Here is a 16303-nt window from a genome sequence, read left to right on the forward strand (position 1 = left end):
TTATGCTGGTATTTTCAATAGTGAACTGAGCGTATGGATCCTGAGAATCCTGGAAATAGTCTTCCTTTTCAGATGAATTCATAGGGGATTGTGATAGAGTTTGAGTAGGAGTTTTTCTGGTTTCTTGGGTGGAAACTGGAGGTACAGAGGTTCTGGTTTTTTGTTTGTTTCTGTCTTTTGTATAGTTTTTCTACTTATTTAACTTATGTAAAATACTCATTTTTTTTTTCTATATTACAATATAAAGAAATTTATATAAGAAAAAAATACCCTTAAACCCATCAAAGTCTACTCAAATCTTCACTTTTGGTAATGTTTATCAATTGACCAACAGAAAATTTCTATAGGTAAATCATATGATTTAAGTGAAAATATTAAAGACATATAGTATGTTTTTCATATACTTTTGCATTGTTCAAATCTCTGTCTCTCTTCTGCCACTCATAATTTAGCCAAACTATGTTCAATTTTGGCTCCTTAAATGCACTCGACAATGATACATGTGTTGTGTGACAATACATACATATATACATACATACATATATATATATATATATATATATATATATATATATATATATATATATATAAAATCTTACAATAGAAAAATAGTTATATTACTAGCCACATAAACAATGTGCACCAAAGAGTTAGCAAAACTGCAGAACAGGCATAAGTTGCTAACATGATAGCTGAGCACTCACCCTCACCAACTCCAAACATCTGAGTAATTGTACCTGCAACAATCATAAATTCAACATTTTCCCAGTTAAATGTGTGTGGACTATGTCATATTAAAGAATAAAGTATTACATGACGATGAAAACTAAATATAACACATTGAAAATGCAAACAAGTTCAGTATATAATAATAAGCAATGCCACTGTTTTGGTTGGAATAATGCTTGCTGATATCAAATTTCAGTGTATTCATTTTGTCAAGAGCTGGCAATGTGAAGATAGGAATGAACAAATATAAGACCTATATGCATGTTAAAGTTACTTTACATGAACAAGTTTTAGTGAAATATCTTAACAAGTCAAAACAATATGTTTTTTAGCCTATAATGTTATTGGCACCATGGAGTCAGGGATGACAATGCAGTTGACTGTTAAGAACTTTACAAAATTGGTTTATAAAGTGAGATTTGCATCTATTTATATATTTTAAATTGGTCTTATCTCTAATCGATGTAGGACTTCTAACAAAACCTGATACAACTTACTCACTACTATTGCAGAGAAAACTGTATAAGATATTTAAGTGGATTCATTTTATAGAGGATAACAGAGAAAACTGATACAATTGTTTAAGCATCATAAACAACTTACTCACTACTATTGCAGGTGGAAGGGCATATTGAAGCAGTAAAACAAATTGATACAATGGTTCATGGGGGATCAAGTTGAAATGAATAGCACTTTTAACAATGCCTACACCTATTGCTGGCAAGGCCACAAATTTAACCACAATGATGCCAACAATAAGTGGAACTTGTTTTCCTATTCCTTTTAAACCTGAAAATCACCAAGTTTAGGTCCTCAGATTTTTAAATATAACAAAACTGAACCTCAGAGACAAAAGAAAAAGTTGAAAATTTCATGTTGCTAATTGATAAATGATTATTACCCTTAAGAAGATTTGCCCCGAGCAGTAACACCATTGCTGGAACACTTGCATCCCTGAAAAGCATGAATAAGAGTTACATGTAGCTGTGTTTTCAAATTTATGAGAAAGAGTTGCATGAAGCATAAATCTTGATCAAGATCATGGACACTTGGTGGTGCTTGATCATACAACAATTTCTTGTGTTAGGGTCACTCACCCCAACATGGTTAAAGTGTCTTGAACCACATTAAGAAGAGCCTGGTCACCTACTAGAATTTTTCGAAATTGAGGCACAATACCAATTGTCACACCCATAATCTGCATACACAGAAGTAAAAGGAAGTGAAATTTTTAGGAGGAACTAAAAATGTTTCATCACATTCCATTGTCACTTAAGTGGCACAAGACCAAGTTGGTTCTGATTTATCTAACATTCTTATATCATGAAAACATTGTCTCGCTTGAACATCAAAGTTAAACATTTTCATATCAACTGCTGATTTTTCAAAAGGGGTAATTGTCTACAAACTCCCGACAAAAAGTTTGATTCCCATTAAGCATATCCCAAGTTTAAGTAGTGTGTATGGAAAAAAATGATATTAGGGAGAGTTTTTCCTAGTTAAATCCATAATATATGACACAACAGATCAAATTCAAGTGAGGCATGGACTAAACAAACTAGACTTTAGGTGATGTAACTCTGTTTTGTAACTAATATACCTTTTCCTATACTTTATAATGTAGCATCTCCTTCAACTGAATTCCTTAAAAAGTATGTTTGTAATGTAGAGAAATGCTATCAACATTCTTTTGAACACAGTCTTTACTGATAACTACAATGAAAACCACACATGTGAGTTTCAGTTCTTATTTAACAATTCCTGCTCAATATTTGATACTTTTTCAGTTAAATTTTAACTAATAATTGTGATGAGAGCACTCCTTTTGTAATAATAGTAGAATCATGGACATACCGCTGCCATAGTGGAAGGAGCAATTAGTATCTTCATGTTTTTTATCTTCTCAACTAATAGTTTCAACTGCTTGATAAACTTTGGCTTTTCTGGTACCTGTAAAAGTCTTGAAAATACAAGGCATCACTTACATAAAATCTTTATGATATGAAATCATGTTATGTTACATATCAGTATTATTATCATTTTTACTTTTACCCCACCAAACAAAGCATTTTGCAAATACATTATGCATAAACCACCATTCACTTTTGCTTGTTCCATTCAGTTCAACTTTGGTCCAAACAACACAAGCTTTCCAAATAAGATCATTATAGAAATCACTATGAACTTTGACATTTAAGCTATGCTAAACCTCAAAGTCCATCAATCATTTGCCGTCAAACAGCACAATCTTTCACACGAAAAGGCTTTAATGCATTCCAATGTATCAAAGGAGACACAAATTCATGCAGCACATAAATGTTAAAAGTAATTATATTATATTGGAAAAGACAACAACCTTTGTTTGTCCATTAGGCACTTTACATTCAAATTCACTTGGATTCATGCCACCATTTGGCTTTGCTATATCAGCATCCATGATTTGTGCTCCACAAGAACATTTCAAAAGGTTTTCTGGATCAGTTGTTGATTCAAACTTTGAATTTGCAGAGGATTCATCAACTTTGGCTGCATTAGAGATCACAGGAGAATATATACGAACAATGTTGAATGTAAAAGACCAAGCATAGGTGTATCCTACCTGAAAAACCAGAAACACATGAAAAAGTTTTAAATCATTCAAAAACCCAAACACCATTGTGTGATGCACATATTTTACTATGTAGTAAAAATCTAATCTATTGTCATACAGCCATTGACAAAGAAGCATATGCAAGTCCATTTCTGTGGCAAATAGCTTCATCTCCAAAAGGATTGTTTTTCTGTTTACAGATAGCTGGAACTACAGTTAGAGGCAAACTGGCCAGATTTCCTACACACATCAAACACCAAATGGTCATATATACACATTAGTATAACATCCAAAGAATGAGTTAATTTTATTTATACCATGATTGGAATTATTTTACTTAAATTCAATCTTAATTACTCATTTCACAAAATTAGTTTGGAATAGTTCACTTATATACTATAATTTGTTTATATATTTAGTTGATGTAAGATCTTTAACACATCCCTCACTAATAAGAATAGGAAGAGGCTAGAATTTGATAGGAAAAGACACGATAAAACCAACAAATCTCGTTGGAATAAATTCTGGTAGTGTAGATTTTAATCCTAATTAAACCTCACAAGATCGACTTGTACACTTACTTATACACAATCATTTCAACATATATCTGGTGGACATGTAATCTCCTAAGATCATGAGTTTAAATTCTAAATCTATAAAGTTTGAAACATTAACTACCAATTTAAAATCATTGCTAGTATGATTTTTGAGGTATGATTATTTGCAGTTATATACCATAAGAAGGCTTTATCTTACTTAGGAAAAAAAAACTTCATGAATATTATAACTACAACAGGAGATATAAGGTTTAATAACTTTGACTTTTCATTCAAAATCCATTAGATTTACTCATATAAGTTTCATTTAACACTCAAATAAAAGCATTCTTGTTACATCACATTTGCATATATGTTACATTTTTAACATTGAATGTTCAAACAAACATACCTGCAGCACAACATCCTAACACAAGACCATGCAGATGAGGAGGAACTCTAACTACTTTGATGAGTAACCATCCAAGAAATGTTCCAGCAATGTATGTTACAAGAATACTTAAAGGCATGAACCACCTACGTAATTCAAGAAAACAAATTAAACATAAACCAATCTTACAAAACTTAGAACAATAACGGAGGGAATGGTAAGAAAGTACAAACTTACAACATAATCACGCTCTTTAAGGTTAAGGTATTAGACATGCTGCTATAAATAAGAGCAGGGGTGAAGACAAAATATACCATCTGTATATAAAATAACAAAGAATAATATGAGAGTCAAAATTAGTTTATATGATAATTTCTTTACAAAAACTATTCTATGCCTAATTTTTTATTTATTCATAGAGGAATTTTTTTAGTGTTACTGCATAAAATTAAACTCCCGTTTTTTTCCACGGTCACAGATAAAAATATTTCAGTATATTTTAGTATTACTCTTATCTTAGTCATATTTAATTAATAAAATCAACTTTTCTTTGGTATAGTTCTTCCCAACAAAAAAAAAAAAGTGTGTGAATAATGGAATAGTGAGGAAGCAAAATGGTATTTGGTTTTATTTGGTTTTGTATAAATATAAAAGGGAGTAGAATGTTATATCATGACTTGAACTACTTGCTCTCTTTGGTCCTTGTTACTAATAAGAAAAACCAAATTTCTTTATTAGCCCAACCACAATGCAATCCTTAAAAGTCTTTGTGATGTTAATAACCTTATGAATGCGTTTAACTTTGTGAAACAAAAAGCAAAGTTAAATTGTGTAGAATTGGTGGTAGTGGAGAGAAAAACTCGCATCCTTATAGACTAGTGGGCTTGAGTGAGACATTTATCCTAGTGAGAAGTTGTTCCTTTAGTTGATCATGAATAATATTTTTATCATGATTGTTGATTTCTTAAAAGTTTTTGCACGCATTCAATGGATATGGTATTGTGGGCAACATAATTGAAACTTGACAACAAACACTTTTCTTTTTGAAGTGAATTCAAAGAAGAGCATGCATAAATTACATATGAATTGTTTGTGTGGATATGTTTCTCAGTTGTGAGACCATGGCTAATTTGATGTCTTGTTGTGCCAAGTTACCTTTTGTTTGAGAAAAAATAAGGTTCTAAGTTCGAAGATTTGATGATGTTAAATTTTATTATTATCTTAGTTATAGTTTATTAACAAAATTAACTTTTCTTTAGTTTTTAACCTACTTAAATCTTCAATTTTATCTTGTTTTTGTAAATACTTATATTTTGGGTTATATTAATCTAATTATATCACTAATCCCCCTTTTTTGTGTCTAATTCAGTGGCAGGAAACTTCTACCTCAAACCAAAGAATTTGGTAACCCAGAAAAGTAAGAAGAACATCCAAAACTAAGAGATCATCAAGTTCAATTATCGAAGCACCATCTCCTTATCGTTGAGCGTCAGCATTATAGAGAGCCAAAATCTGAAAACCCTACATCCACCACTAAGTGCCAAGAAGCCAACATTGAGCATCATCCAATTCGCAAAACATAGTGTTGGTCTGTACAAGGCTGAGCTGAGCGGTACTTATGCTGATATGAGAATTTTTGCCTATCTATTTTTGTTGTTTGAGAGAACCACATCTTTGGACGTATGAAGCATGAAATACACTTTTGGAGAGCTTGGAGGTCTACTAATACTTGTGGGAACCATCTCTTCTCCCTCCTTGTATCTTCATCTTCTTTCACCTTTCATTTTGTATGTTTGGACTTTTTGTGACAGTAGAAAGTTAAACACATCTCATTGGGAATAGATTTAGCTACTAAACTCTTACGTATTTTTGAATTTTGAAATATATATATGTCTTTTTCTTTAAAGGCTAGTATTCTTAGTTTCTTTATTTAATGCTTGTTTGATTTGATCACATAACTTAATACTAAAAATAAAATTAACAACAAAACAAAAACCAAAGTATAATATATCTATTTTTTCTATTAAAAATTAAAAAAAAAATTTGTGAGGAGTAAAGCTAAATATATGAAATACTTTAGGAGTTGCAAAATGAGTGTGTAACATGTGTTGGCAAGCCAAAAATAGAATAAAAATCTTGATCTGGCTTACTAATTGAGCAACTACTAGCTTTATTCTTACACACTTAATTATTTGTAAAATTTTTAATAAATTAATTAATATTTTAATATAATAAATTAAAATAGTTATTATTTTTATATATTCAATTAGTTCATTATAATTATTCTTTAGTAATTAATTTGCACATATTAACAATTTATATCATAACATTATTAAATTTATGTTCTTCAAATAAAATAATAAAAAAATTTAGATTTTTAAATTAATTTTTATTTTTATTTTAAACTTTTTAAAAACCAAAATGTTAGCCGTCCTATTTTGGCCCATCAATTCACTTTGACACACATAAAGTAAGATGAGATAAGCCGAAACACACTAACAAGTTAAAAAGACTAACTTGGATGATCAAATTTTGATAGATTAACTACTCAATCCCAAAATCAAGACTCCTTTTGTCATTTCAAATTACTTATGTTTACTTTTTATAACTATATCATAATTATAAATAAGATAGGTTGATACTGATTAGTAAATTGGAAAACAAAAATCAACTAATTGAAAGAGAAAGTGGTAGAAGTTCCATTACAGTATATAAATGGACGAAAATCTTATTTTATTTTATAAATCGATCGTGTGAGATTGAGTTAGGTTTAAAATTCACTTCTTAACACGTATTACTGATTAGATTAAATGAAACTCCAAACAAATTATACTTACAGCATTGACGTGCTTTCTTGCATTCTCTCTTAGTATATCAAATCGATCATGTGCAAGTAATGCCCCAAGAACAGTGATCAACAAAAGTTTCGTAATTGATGCAAGTGCAACAGAGAAAAGCTTGAAGAAATACATTTTCTGGAAAAACAAAATTTGTCTTCAACTTATTATGAAAAAATTCTAACTATTTGTAATATGTGAATAATGAACATCATTTTCATCTTTCTCTAAGTTGAAAATTCATGCTTTTCTTAATACAATGACTGCTGAGTGATAAATTGGGCTATTTGTTGATAATTTGTTTAAATTTAAAATATTTCCAAAATATTATAAAAAAATATTAATTCTACCGTTTTCATCATCTAAGAGCATTTAACTACTAAAAAAAGAAAATATTTTATTATCAGAAATGTCCGTTGCTATTTATTATTTTGATTACTTCGAATTATAGAGCCATTTAAAGCCAATTTTGTTGACTAACGAAATAGTATTGGCTGTTCAATTACATGAACACTAACTAATAATAAATTAGTATAATAAAAAAAAATACATAAATTAATCTTTGTATAAACTGTTTTCTATACTTGCACAAATGGACACCTATGGATTATTGGGTGAATAAATATATTTGACAGAAATGATATAGAACATTTCGTGTTGTTATAATACTTTATTTAATTGTTGGATACAATCTATGTCCATTCCATTGGATTATAGGATTACTTCATGAAAGTAACATGAGATTTCATCAAATAATTTAAAAATGAAAATTGGTCACTAGTGATGTTGAATGTTCGACAATGATATATGGGGTTCAATATTTGCAAAAGATAATTGATTAGAATTTTGTTAAATTTGGTTTAATTATGATCTTTGTAAGAACTTGTTTTTTGTTATTAATTATGAAGTAAAAAAGTTAGTGTTAATTTAATTTTTAATTTATTTATTTATACATTTAAGATATATAGATGTTGATAATTTTATATTCATATGCAAGGAGAAATTTTAGTTTAAGTTGGGGGAGTGGAAATAAGATTTTTGAGTGTTACATATAGCAAAAAGCAGCTTGGTCTTTTCTATTTGCAAATTAAAATTTGATCTTTTACTATTTCAACAAAACAACCAATTGCTTCATTTTCTTTCAAGTCTTCATTTTTTCTCTCAAGACAACCAAATTTTATTCTTCATTTAAAGGCTAGCTAAAAGAAGTTGCATAACATTAATATTAAGTGTTGCTTTAGTAAGATAACATTATAATTTTCTAAATTTATATTATTTAAACTGAGTTAAAGTATGTATATTTTATTTACACATCCTATAACTTAATTCTTGTATGTCTTAATTTTAATATAAAATAAATTGTTATAAAATTGATAAACAAAATAGATTTTCTCAACGTTTAAATATATAGTATTAATATAGTTATCAAAACTTAATAAAATATATTTAAAATGACTATAAAAAACTACAAGACAACTGAGAATAAAACTCTTTTGCATCATTGTCTTTCATCATAGATGTTTTAACACCTACCTCTACTTTGCTCATATCAATAAAGTGTTTATCACAAAAGAAAAAATAAAAAACACAAGAAAACACCAAAAGAAATGACATGGTAAGCTAATGTGTAAAAAAGAGTTCTCATAAAACAAACATAAATATATTTTCATACGGTCAGTCATTCATAAAAAAACCATAAAACATACAAAGACTCATTCTAGGCTCAAACATCCAGATAAAGCATTGATGTGAAATCTCGGTAGGTCTTGCATTTGTGGTGGCCTTTATTGTTCTACCCAATTATTATCAATGAGTTTCACCCTACTAAATATAAGGTTAGTCCATTAAGACATCTTACACCTTTCACCACAGAGTCTATTCTACTCGACCTAGGCTTGAATAATTATTAAAGGGACATAATAACCTCCAACGTTTGAATTCACATATCAATGCGTGCACTAATGAAACACCACCATAGAATCTTCCTAAGAGATTCATGGAATTACACCAAACATATATACAATATTCATCATTATTAATTATTCTCATATCATATTATAAATCAATCATCATTTTAATATTCACAAAAATCACACACATTAAACACATTATAAGAAACATGAAAATTTAGTTAAATTCTAATATTTTCACTCAACGACCATATCTACTCACTGAGCGAGTAGTGCTTAACAACACACTCACTCAACTACCAGATCTATTCGCTTAACGAGTAATGCCTGATAGCACAATCGTTCAACTACCAAATCTGTTCGTTTAACGAGTAGTTCCTAAAAACACATTCATTCAACGACTAGATAGCTCACTCAGCGAGAAAATCACCAGAATTTAAAGACTTAAAATCTCACAAAAGTCACCCAGTGAGTATATTCTCGCCTAGCAATTGTCAAGTCAGTGGTTTTTTGACTTTGACTTCGTCCAACGAGTATATGCTCGCCCAACGAGTTTGTATAATTCTATAGAATAGAATTTAACATATTTATGTCATTCCAACCTTGCAAATCAGTCCAACCACAACCACAGATGCCAAAACATACCAACCTTTAGATTTTACACAACTCAATGACGCAATTCATCTCAATTGTAATATCAACCATACAATATACTAAATTTCAACATATCAATCACTAGAGGCAAATCAAAATCTTAACTCAATCCATATGTCATAATTTATTAGATAGCTCAAATACACGAATCATTATCATACAAGCATATAATCAACAATTACAAGTTATATATTAGTTAAAAACAATGTAATTAGTTTTCATTACCTGAAAGACGGATGAAAAACTCAAGAATCCTATAAACACCTCTTAGCACACCGAAAGTTCAATTGACCCCTAGGAACAACACAAACACATCCAGGACACACCACTGACCAATAGAGATTCTTATAAAATATTCAGACACCACATGTGAACCGAGATGGTTCACATGCACAGGAAGAACACTCATACTAAGAAAAAGAGCAAAAAACCAACTTACTTTAAATGGGAAACTGAATGGATAAAAGTTGATAGCTCATTTCAATTATCATCCTAGCGATCTCTTATCTTCAAATAGACATATAGAAAAGAAGAACTCTTATAAAAAAAAGTCTAAAAAAGTGATTTATAACAAATAATATGATTTAAAATAATAAAACTCTTTTATAACACAACTATTATATTAAAACATTTTAATATTAAAATAATCAAATTTATTCTTTTTAATTCATTATCACTTCTAATATATCAATTTCAAAATCTTTGCAACTCTCGTACTAATATTACATAGTATTACATTGGAAAATTACTTTCTCATACTAATCATACCCCTAAATCACTAAATGCATCACATTTCATAACTTATGATACTTCGTTACATATTAATATCAACACACAAAAAACATTTCACGTCGCTTATTTCTGGTTAATCGGTCAAAAAGTTTATGTAAAAATGTTTTATAACATTTTTATAAATTATTCATCAAGTATTACGTCAGACTCTGTCCAATCAAACATAAAATTCAAAATCTATATCAATCATGCAGATAACAGACATAAAATTAGAGCTATGAAAATGAGGCACAACCCGCGGCAGATCAATTCGGCCCACTATGGATTCGGATTGGGTTGAGTTTAAAAAAAATATATTTTTTTTATACGGGTCAGATTTCAATCTGACTCATTTAAACTCGATTCATGCGGGTTAAACCTGTGATGAACCGGGTTAACCTACCAATCCACCTACTTAATTTTATTTTATTAAAATTTAATTTTAACTTTATAAAAAGATATTTATTATTTTTTTTGTTTGAAAAAATTATTTAAGTTTTCTATTTTCAAAATTAATTAAACACCTATGTTGGGAGTGAAATTTTGGAGAGAAATTTGTTTAGATTTGAATTGTAAAATGTTTGTAATTTTTTTTTATTTAAAAAAATTGTAATTAAGTGAGCTAGTGATAAGTCAGATTGGGTTCGAATATTTTTGGCTCGCTAATAAATGAGCCGGGTTAAGTTGAGTCACTAAGTGACCAACCCGTGGTGAACCAGAACGGATCGAACCGGATTACCCGTTTTGACAACTATATATAAAATGTTTTAATGAATTACAACTAAAAAGAGACGATGAGTTAAGAAGAGACAAAAATTCCTAAATCACTTCAAAAATGAAACATTTGGCACTGATAAAAACACTCATGATATGTCATTATATTATATCAAATTTAGACTCTTATCCATACATCTCTTTAGACAATCAAGCATGTCACAAAATACGAGCCCAATTGAATTAAGAGATATGATGATACATAACAAATTATACAACAAATTATTTTCTTTTTCCCCCTTTTGGATGAGTTGTTGTACAATTTGTTGAATTATTTCTTGTCTCTTATAATACAAGCCATATGAAGAATGTGCACCAAAGAGTAAGGGACACTGCAGCAAAGGAATAAGTTGCAAGCATAATAATTGAGCATTCACCCTTCCCATTTTCAAACAATTGAGTAGATGTACCTGAAGCAACCATAGAAAAAAATTATATAAATATATATATATATATATGTGTGTGTGTGATAGAAAATAATAAGAAATTAAATTTGATAAAGTACTTACTTATAGCCACTGCTGGTGGAAGGGCAAATTGAAGCAGTAAAACAAACTGATACAATGGATCATGATGGATGATGCCAAAATGAACAGCACCTTCAACAATGGCTACTCCTATAACTGGCAAGGCAATGTTTCTAACCACAATTATGCCAAACAGAACTGAAAACTTCACTCTTTCTCCCTTCAAACCTGAGAATAACCATTTCCAAATCTAACTATAATAACTTTTTCTCACAATCCATCAAAACAATTATACAATTTTTAAAAACTCATCTTTTATTAATTATATATAATTAGTTATTGTTCATAAAAAAATTATACATCATGTGTACCTTCAAGAAGATTGGCCCCTACTAACATAGTACTAGTTGGGAGGCAAGCATTCCTATGAACAAAGGAAAGTAAAATTAGATAAGATATTTTTTTTCTTATTTTTTTTAATATATTGATGATGCTTACCCTATCATAATTATAGAGTCTTGAATCACATAGAGAGGAGCACTTCCACCTACTAATAAATGTCTAAATTGAGGAACTACTCCAATTAGCAAACCAACCAGCTGCATAATTCAAAACATAAACCAAAAATTAGGAAGAATATATAAAGTAATTACTTTCATAAATTAGTAAAAAAAATTATTGATAGTAAACACACTATCTCTTTAGTATTTATGTTTCATATTCATATCTTCAATGTATTTATTGATATTTCTTTACATGCATTGTGATCCTAATTAATGAATCGTTTATTTATTTATTTATTTATTTATATATTAATTATTAGGGATAGAAAAGAAAAACTCATACATTTGAATAATTAATTGATGAAATTAAAATAATAAATCTAAATAGATAAAAGAGAGAGAATTATTGATACCGCTCCAATCAATGTAGGAGGAAAAAGTTTCTTCAAGTTGCTCCATTTACATAACATCTTTACGTATTTTCTTAGCTTCTCCTCTAAAATATTGAATATAGTAATCTGAAAATATATAAATCAAAACACACCAATTATAATAAGTTTTATTCCATTCAAAGCCTAAACTATATAAATACTACAATTTGTTAGCTTCAATGGTACTTCTAATATATATTATTGCCAAATTTAGAATTTGGTCCTTTTGTCTTTAAAATATTACTTGTTGAAAAGTTTTACTAAAAAAAATGTATTTTTTCAATAACTATATTGTTTCTATTTGATTTAAATACTGATGTATTTTATTTGAGAGAAAATTAGAAATATTTTATTAAAAAATGAGAACTCAAATAATTATTTTTCTACAAATAGAAAGGTTAAAAGTATAGTTATTTTAGAATATATAGAAAAAGTTTTATAATATATAAAAGATCAAAAGTAAATGTTCTACATACCTTTTTATTCCCATGTTGCACTACATAGGTTTCAATTTCATGTAGATCGACAGAATTGTCATCAGTTTCAATGGCCATTGTTTGTGTGGAAACTTTTGATAGGGTTTCTGCATCACTTTCTGATGCAAATGTGGGATTTTCAGTAACTTTTTCATTGGAAATGTTCTTAGTTGAATACATCCGTACGATGTTGTATGCAAAAGACCACACTAAGATGGATGCTAGCTGAAAAAAAGGAAGATAATGATAGTACAATAGAGAAAAGATTAACTAATAATCTTCTTAATTAACAACCAATTTTGATTATTTTTGCTTATAATTAGTTGGAGGAACATGGAAAACATAATTAAGTTAAAGTATATAGCATTTAAGAAACTTAAACTTAATTTTCAAATGTTGGAAGATAATATCATACTGCTAATGAGAGTGATGCATATGCCATTCCATTTTTGTAACAAAGATTTTCATCTCCAAATGGATTGCTTTTCTCCTTACAAATGGCTTCAACCACCATTAGAGGCAAATTTCCAAGATTTCCTGCACACATCAAACATCAATTTTTAAAAGATATTTATATACATGCTTGATATTTATCAAGGCACACTCTCTTCTAGTACGACAATAAGTCGAATCAGATAGAAACAATGTCTATCCACAATTTAACTCGCGATAAAATAATTCATCAATTAGCTGTCTGGTTATTTATTGGATATTTGTTTAAAAAATATTTATGGATATTTTAAAAAATATATTTTATAATTTCTTAAAATAAAAATCAAATAAAACTACAGTAAATTTAATAATAAAAAATATAATTTTAAATTTTAAAACTATTAGATATATACGGATTCAACTCACTTATATGTAATAAAAAAATCATTATTGTATTCAATATAAATAACATAATCATTTAAAAGAATAAAATTGCAATAATTAAAATAAGAATTTTCAAAATTATACCTCCTCACTTTACAAACTGAAATATAATAATATATTTGATAAATTCAAATTTAGCTTTATTTTGATTGAATAGTTAAAAATTACTTAAATAATAAGATATTTTTAAACCTTGAATTTTTAATTTCGAAAGAAGTCATCCTATTTTTATTTCTTTTATGGGTTACTTTTTCTCATCACTTAATTATTTTACTTTATAAAACATTTTCTCATTTACTTTATTATATATAACATGATGCAGGCCTATATATGTTTTAGTATGCATATATTTTTTTAATGTAAAAATCAGAAAAAAAATAAATAAAATACAGTTCTTTTTTTTTTTTATACCTACAGCACAACATGCCAACACAAGGCCTCTGAGATGATAAGGTACTCTTGTTATCTTAACTAGTAACCATCCAAGTGATGTTCCAACAACAACTGTAAGAACAATGCAGAATGGCATGAACCACCTGCATAATTATTCATCAAAATAAACATCTTTATTTATTAAATAAAAAAAAATATGCAGAAATTTAATCTTGAAGATCAATCTCAACACAGAAAAGAAACTCACAGTGCAATCAAACTCCTTAGAGTTATGGTACTTGCCAGACTGCTACAAGCAAGAGCAGGAGAAAACACAAAATACACCATCTGTGAAGAAATTCAACCAGAATTATATGTCATTTTCAAGATTATTAAGTTCATATTATTTATCTATCAAAATCAAGAAAAGTTACTGAATTTTTAAGTTTTTTCATGTTTAAAGACAGATAAAATGACAGTGTTTGAGTTAGAAGAAGCTTACAGTGTTCATGTTTTTGATAGCAGATTCACTGAGAATGTTGAAACGATTCATGGCAAGGAGGGAACCAAGAACAGTAAGCAACAGTACTTTCAGATTTGGCATTAATGCAATCACAAAAAGCTTCAATATCTCCATATGTTGATTCTCTGCACTTTCTGATGTGTAGAACATGCAGAAAAAAAAAACAGTAAACATTAATCTTATTTTTACTGATATATGAACTTTCCAAAAAAAAAATATTAATTTAATCTTTTAATGTTGTTCAACAATTTAAATAATCTATTTTACATAAATGAAACAATCTATTTTCAAAATAATATTTCATCTCAGAAAGAAACATATATAATCAGAATCTGCATTAGGGTTAGAGAACTAGCTGCTCTAATATTAATATATTTTTGTTGATAAAAAAATAATCAGAATCTGCATAATCAAAGTTCTGTGTACAGATTTGTATAATAAGAAAAACTTACACGAGAATTAAAACAATAAATTTATATTGGAAATAAACATAAATTTGATGAGAAAATATTTTTGAAAAGAATGAATTCACCTTCCTTTTACAGTCCTTCTTCTTCCTTGTTTTTTCCTTTGTTTGTGTTTCATCTTTTGATGATGTGTGGTTTATATATACCTCTTTCAATGATGTTTTCATCTATCTATGCTGTGTGAATCAGTCACGGTTTTCCATGTTCTCAGTGTTCAACTGTTCATCATATTCACATGTGATTTTTCTTCATTGGATGCATGTTACAATCACCTTGGATGCTTCCAAGTGTCATGGATTTCATTACATCAAGAAAATTCAGAAAAAGTTAGACAGCATGCAGAGGTTATTGGGAAGTGAGTTTTGAAGAAAGAAGAATTGATTTTGTTTCTTTAAAGTTCAATGATCATGTGAATTTAGGCTGATGTAAATATTTTTCAATTTCTTCTTCCAACCCAAATTAGTCATTTCACAAAGTTGACTTAGTTGTATCACAAAACTAAAAGACAAACACAACTTTATATCTCAGTCATTCTTGAGGACCAACTAGAAAAAGAAGAATATGTATGACATGAACAGATTTTGATTATTAAAAAAAGGAAAAAGGAAACTTAGGATCTTTTTCCACCATTACCTAACATAGGATGTTCTTAATCTTACCAAAACCCTAACCCTACTCAGATATCTAAACAGGAGAAACCACTGTAGTGAAAATAGACAAAACACCTTTAGGTCCACTGGGAACAGTCCTAGTCAATTAGATACTTTAAGATCATTTTGAAACATTATAAAAGGATTATAATAATTATTTTATAAATCTGTGCAAGAATATTTTCATTAAAAGTTTATAGGTTTCATAAAAAAAAATATTAAAGAGATTGTCATTAGTTTATCATGATGTAGTAAAAAAACCTAAAAACTCTATAATTTATAATAATATAAAACTATAATATATATATATATATATATATATATATATATATATATATATATAATT

At 28.4% G+C, this 16303-nt stretch overlaps 2 protein-coding genes across 2 annotated transcripts; both read right to left on the reverse strand.

Annotated features, from left to right (window-relative positions):
* Positions 1-612: 612 nt before the first annotated feature.
* LOC106773242 (protein PIN-LIKES 3) lies at positions 613-7218 on the reverse strand. Its single transcript, XM_022785889.1, has 10 exons — positions 7084-7218; positions 4484-4563; positions 4268-4392; positions 3438-3559; positions 3086-3328; positions 2584-2679; positions 1827-1927; positions 1631-1683; positions 1333-1518; positions 613-737 (listed from the first exon to the last, which is right to left on the reverse strand). Exons 1-10 carry the CDS (start codon positions 7216-7218, stop codon positions 613-615), a joined length of 1266 nt encoding a protein of 421 aa, XP_022641610.1.
* Positions 7219-11259: 4041 nt separating this feature from the next.
* LOC106773243 (protein PIN-LIKES 3-like) lies at positions 11260-15411 on the reverse strand. The gene is made up of 11 exons (XM_022786379.1): positions 15373-15411; positions 14820-14974; positions 14586-14665; positions 14357-14481; positions 13485-13606; positions 13070-13294; positions 12576-12680; positions 12158-12258; positions 12031-12083; positions 11702-11887; positions 11260-11602 (listed from the first exon to the last, which is right to left on the reverse strand). Exons 2-11 carry the CDS (start codon positions 14952-14954, stop codon positions 11478-11480), a joined length of 1257 nt encoding a protein of 418 aa, XP_022642100.1. The 5' UTR covers positions 14955-14974; positions 15373-15411; the 3' UTR covers positions 11260-11477.
* Between the last annotated feature and the right edge of the window lie 892 nt (positions 15412-16303).

This window comes from Vigna radiata, chromosome 9, assembly GCF_000741045.1.
Source record: "Vigna radiata var. radiata cultivar VC1973A chromosome 9, Vradiata_ver6, whole genome shotgun sequence".
NCBI classification, from domain to species: domain Eukaryota; kingdom Viridiplantae; phylum Streptophyta; class Magnoliopsida; order Fabales; family Fabaceae; genus Vigna; species Vigna radiata.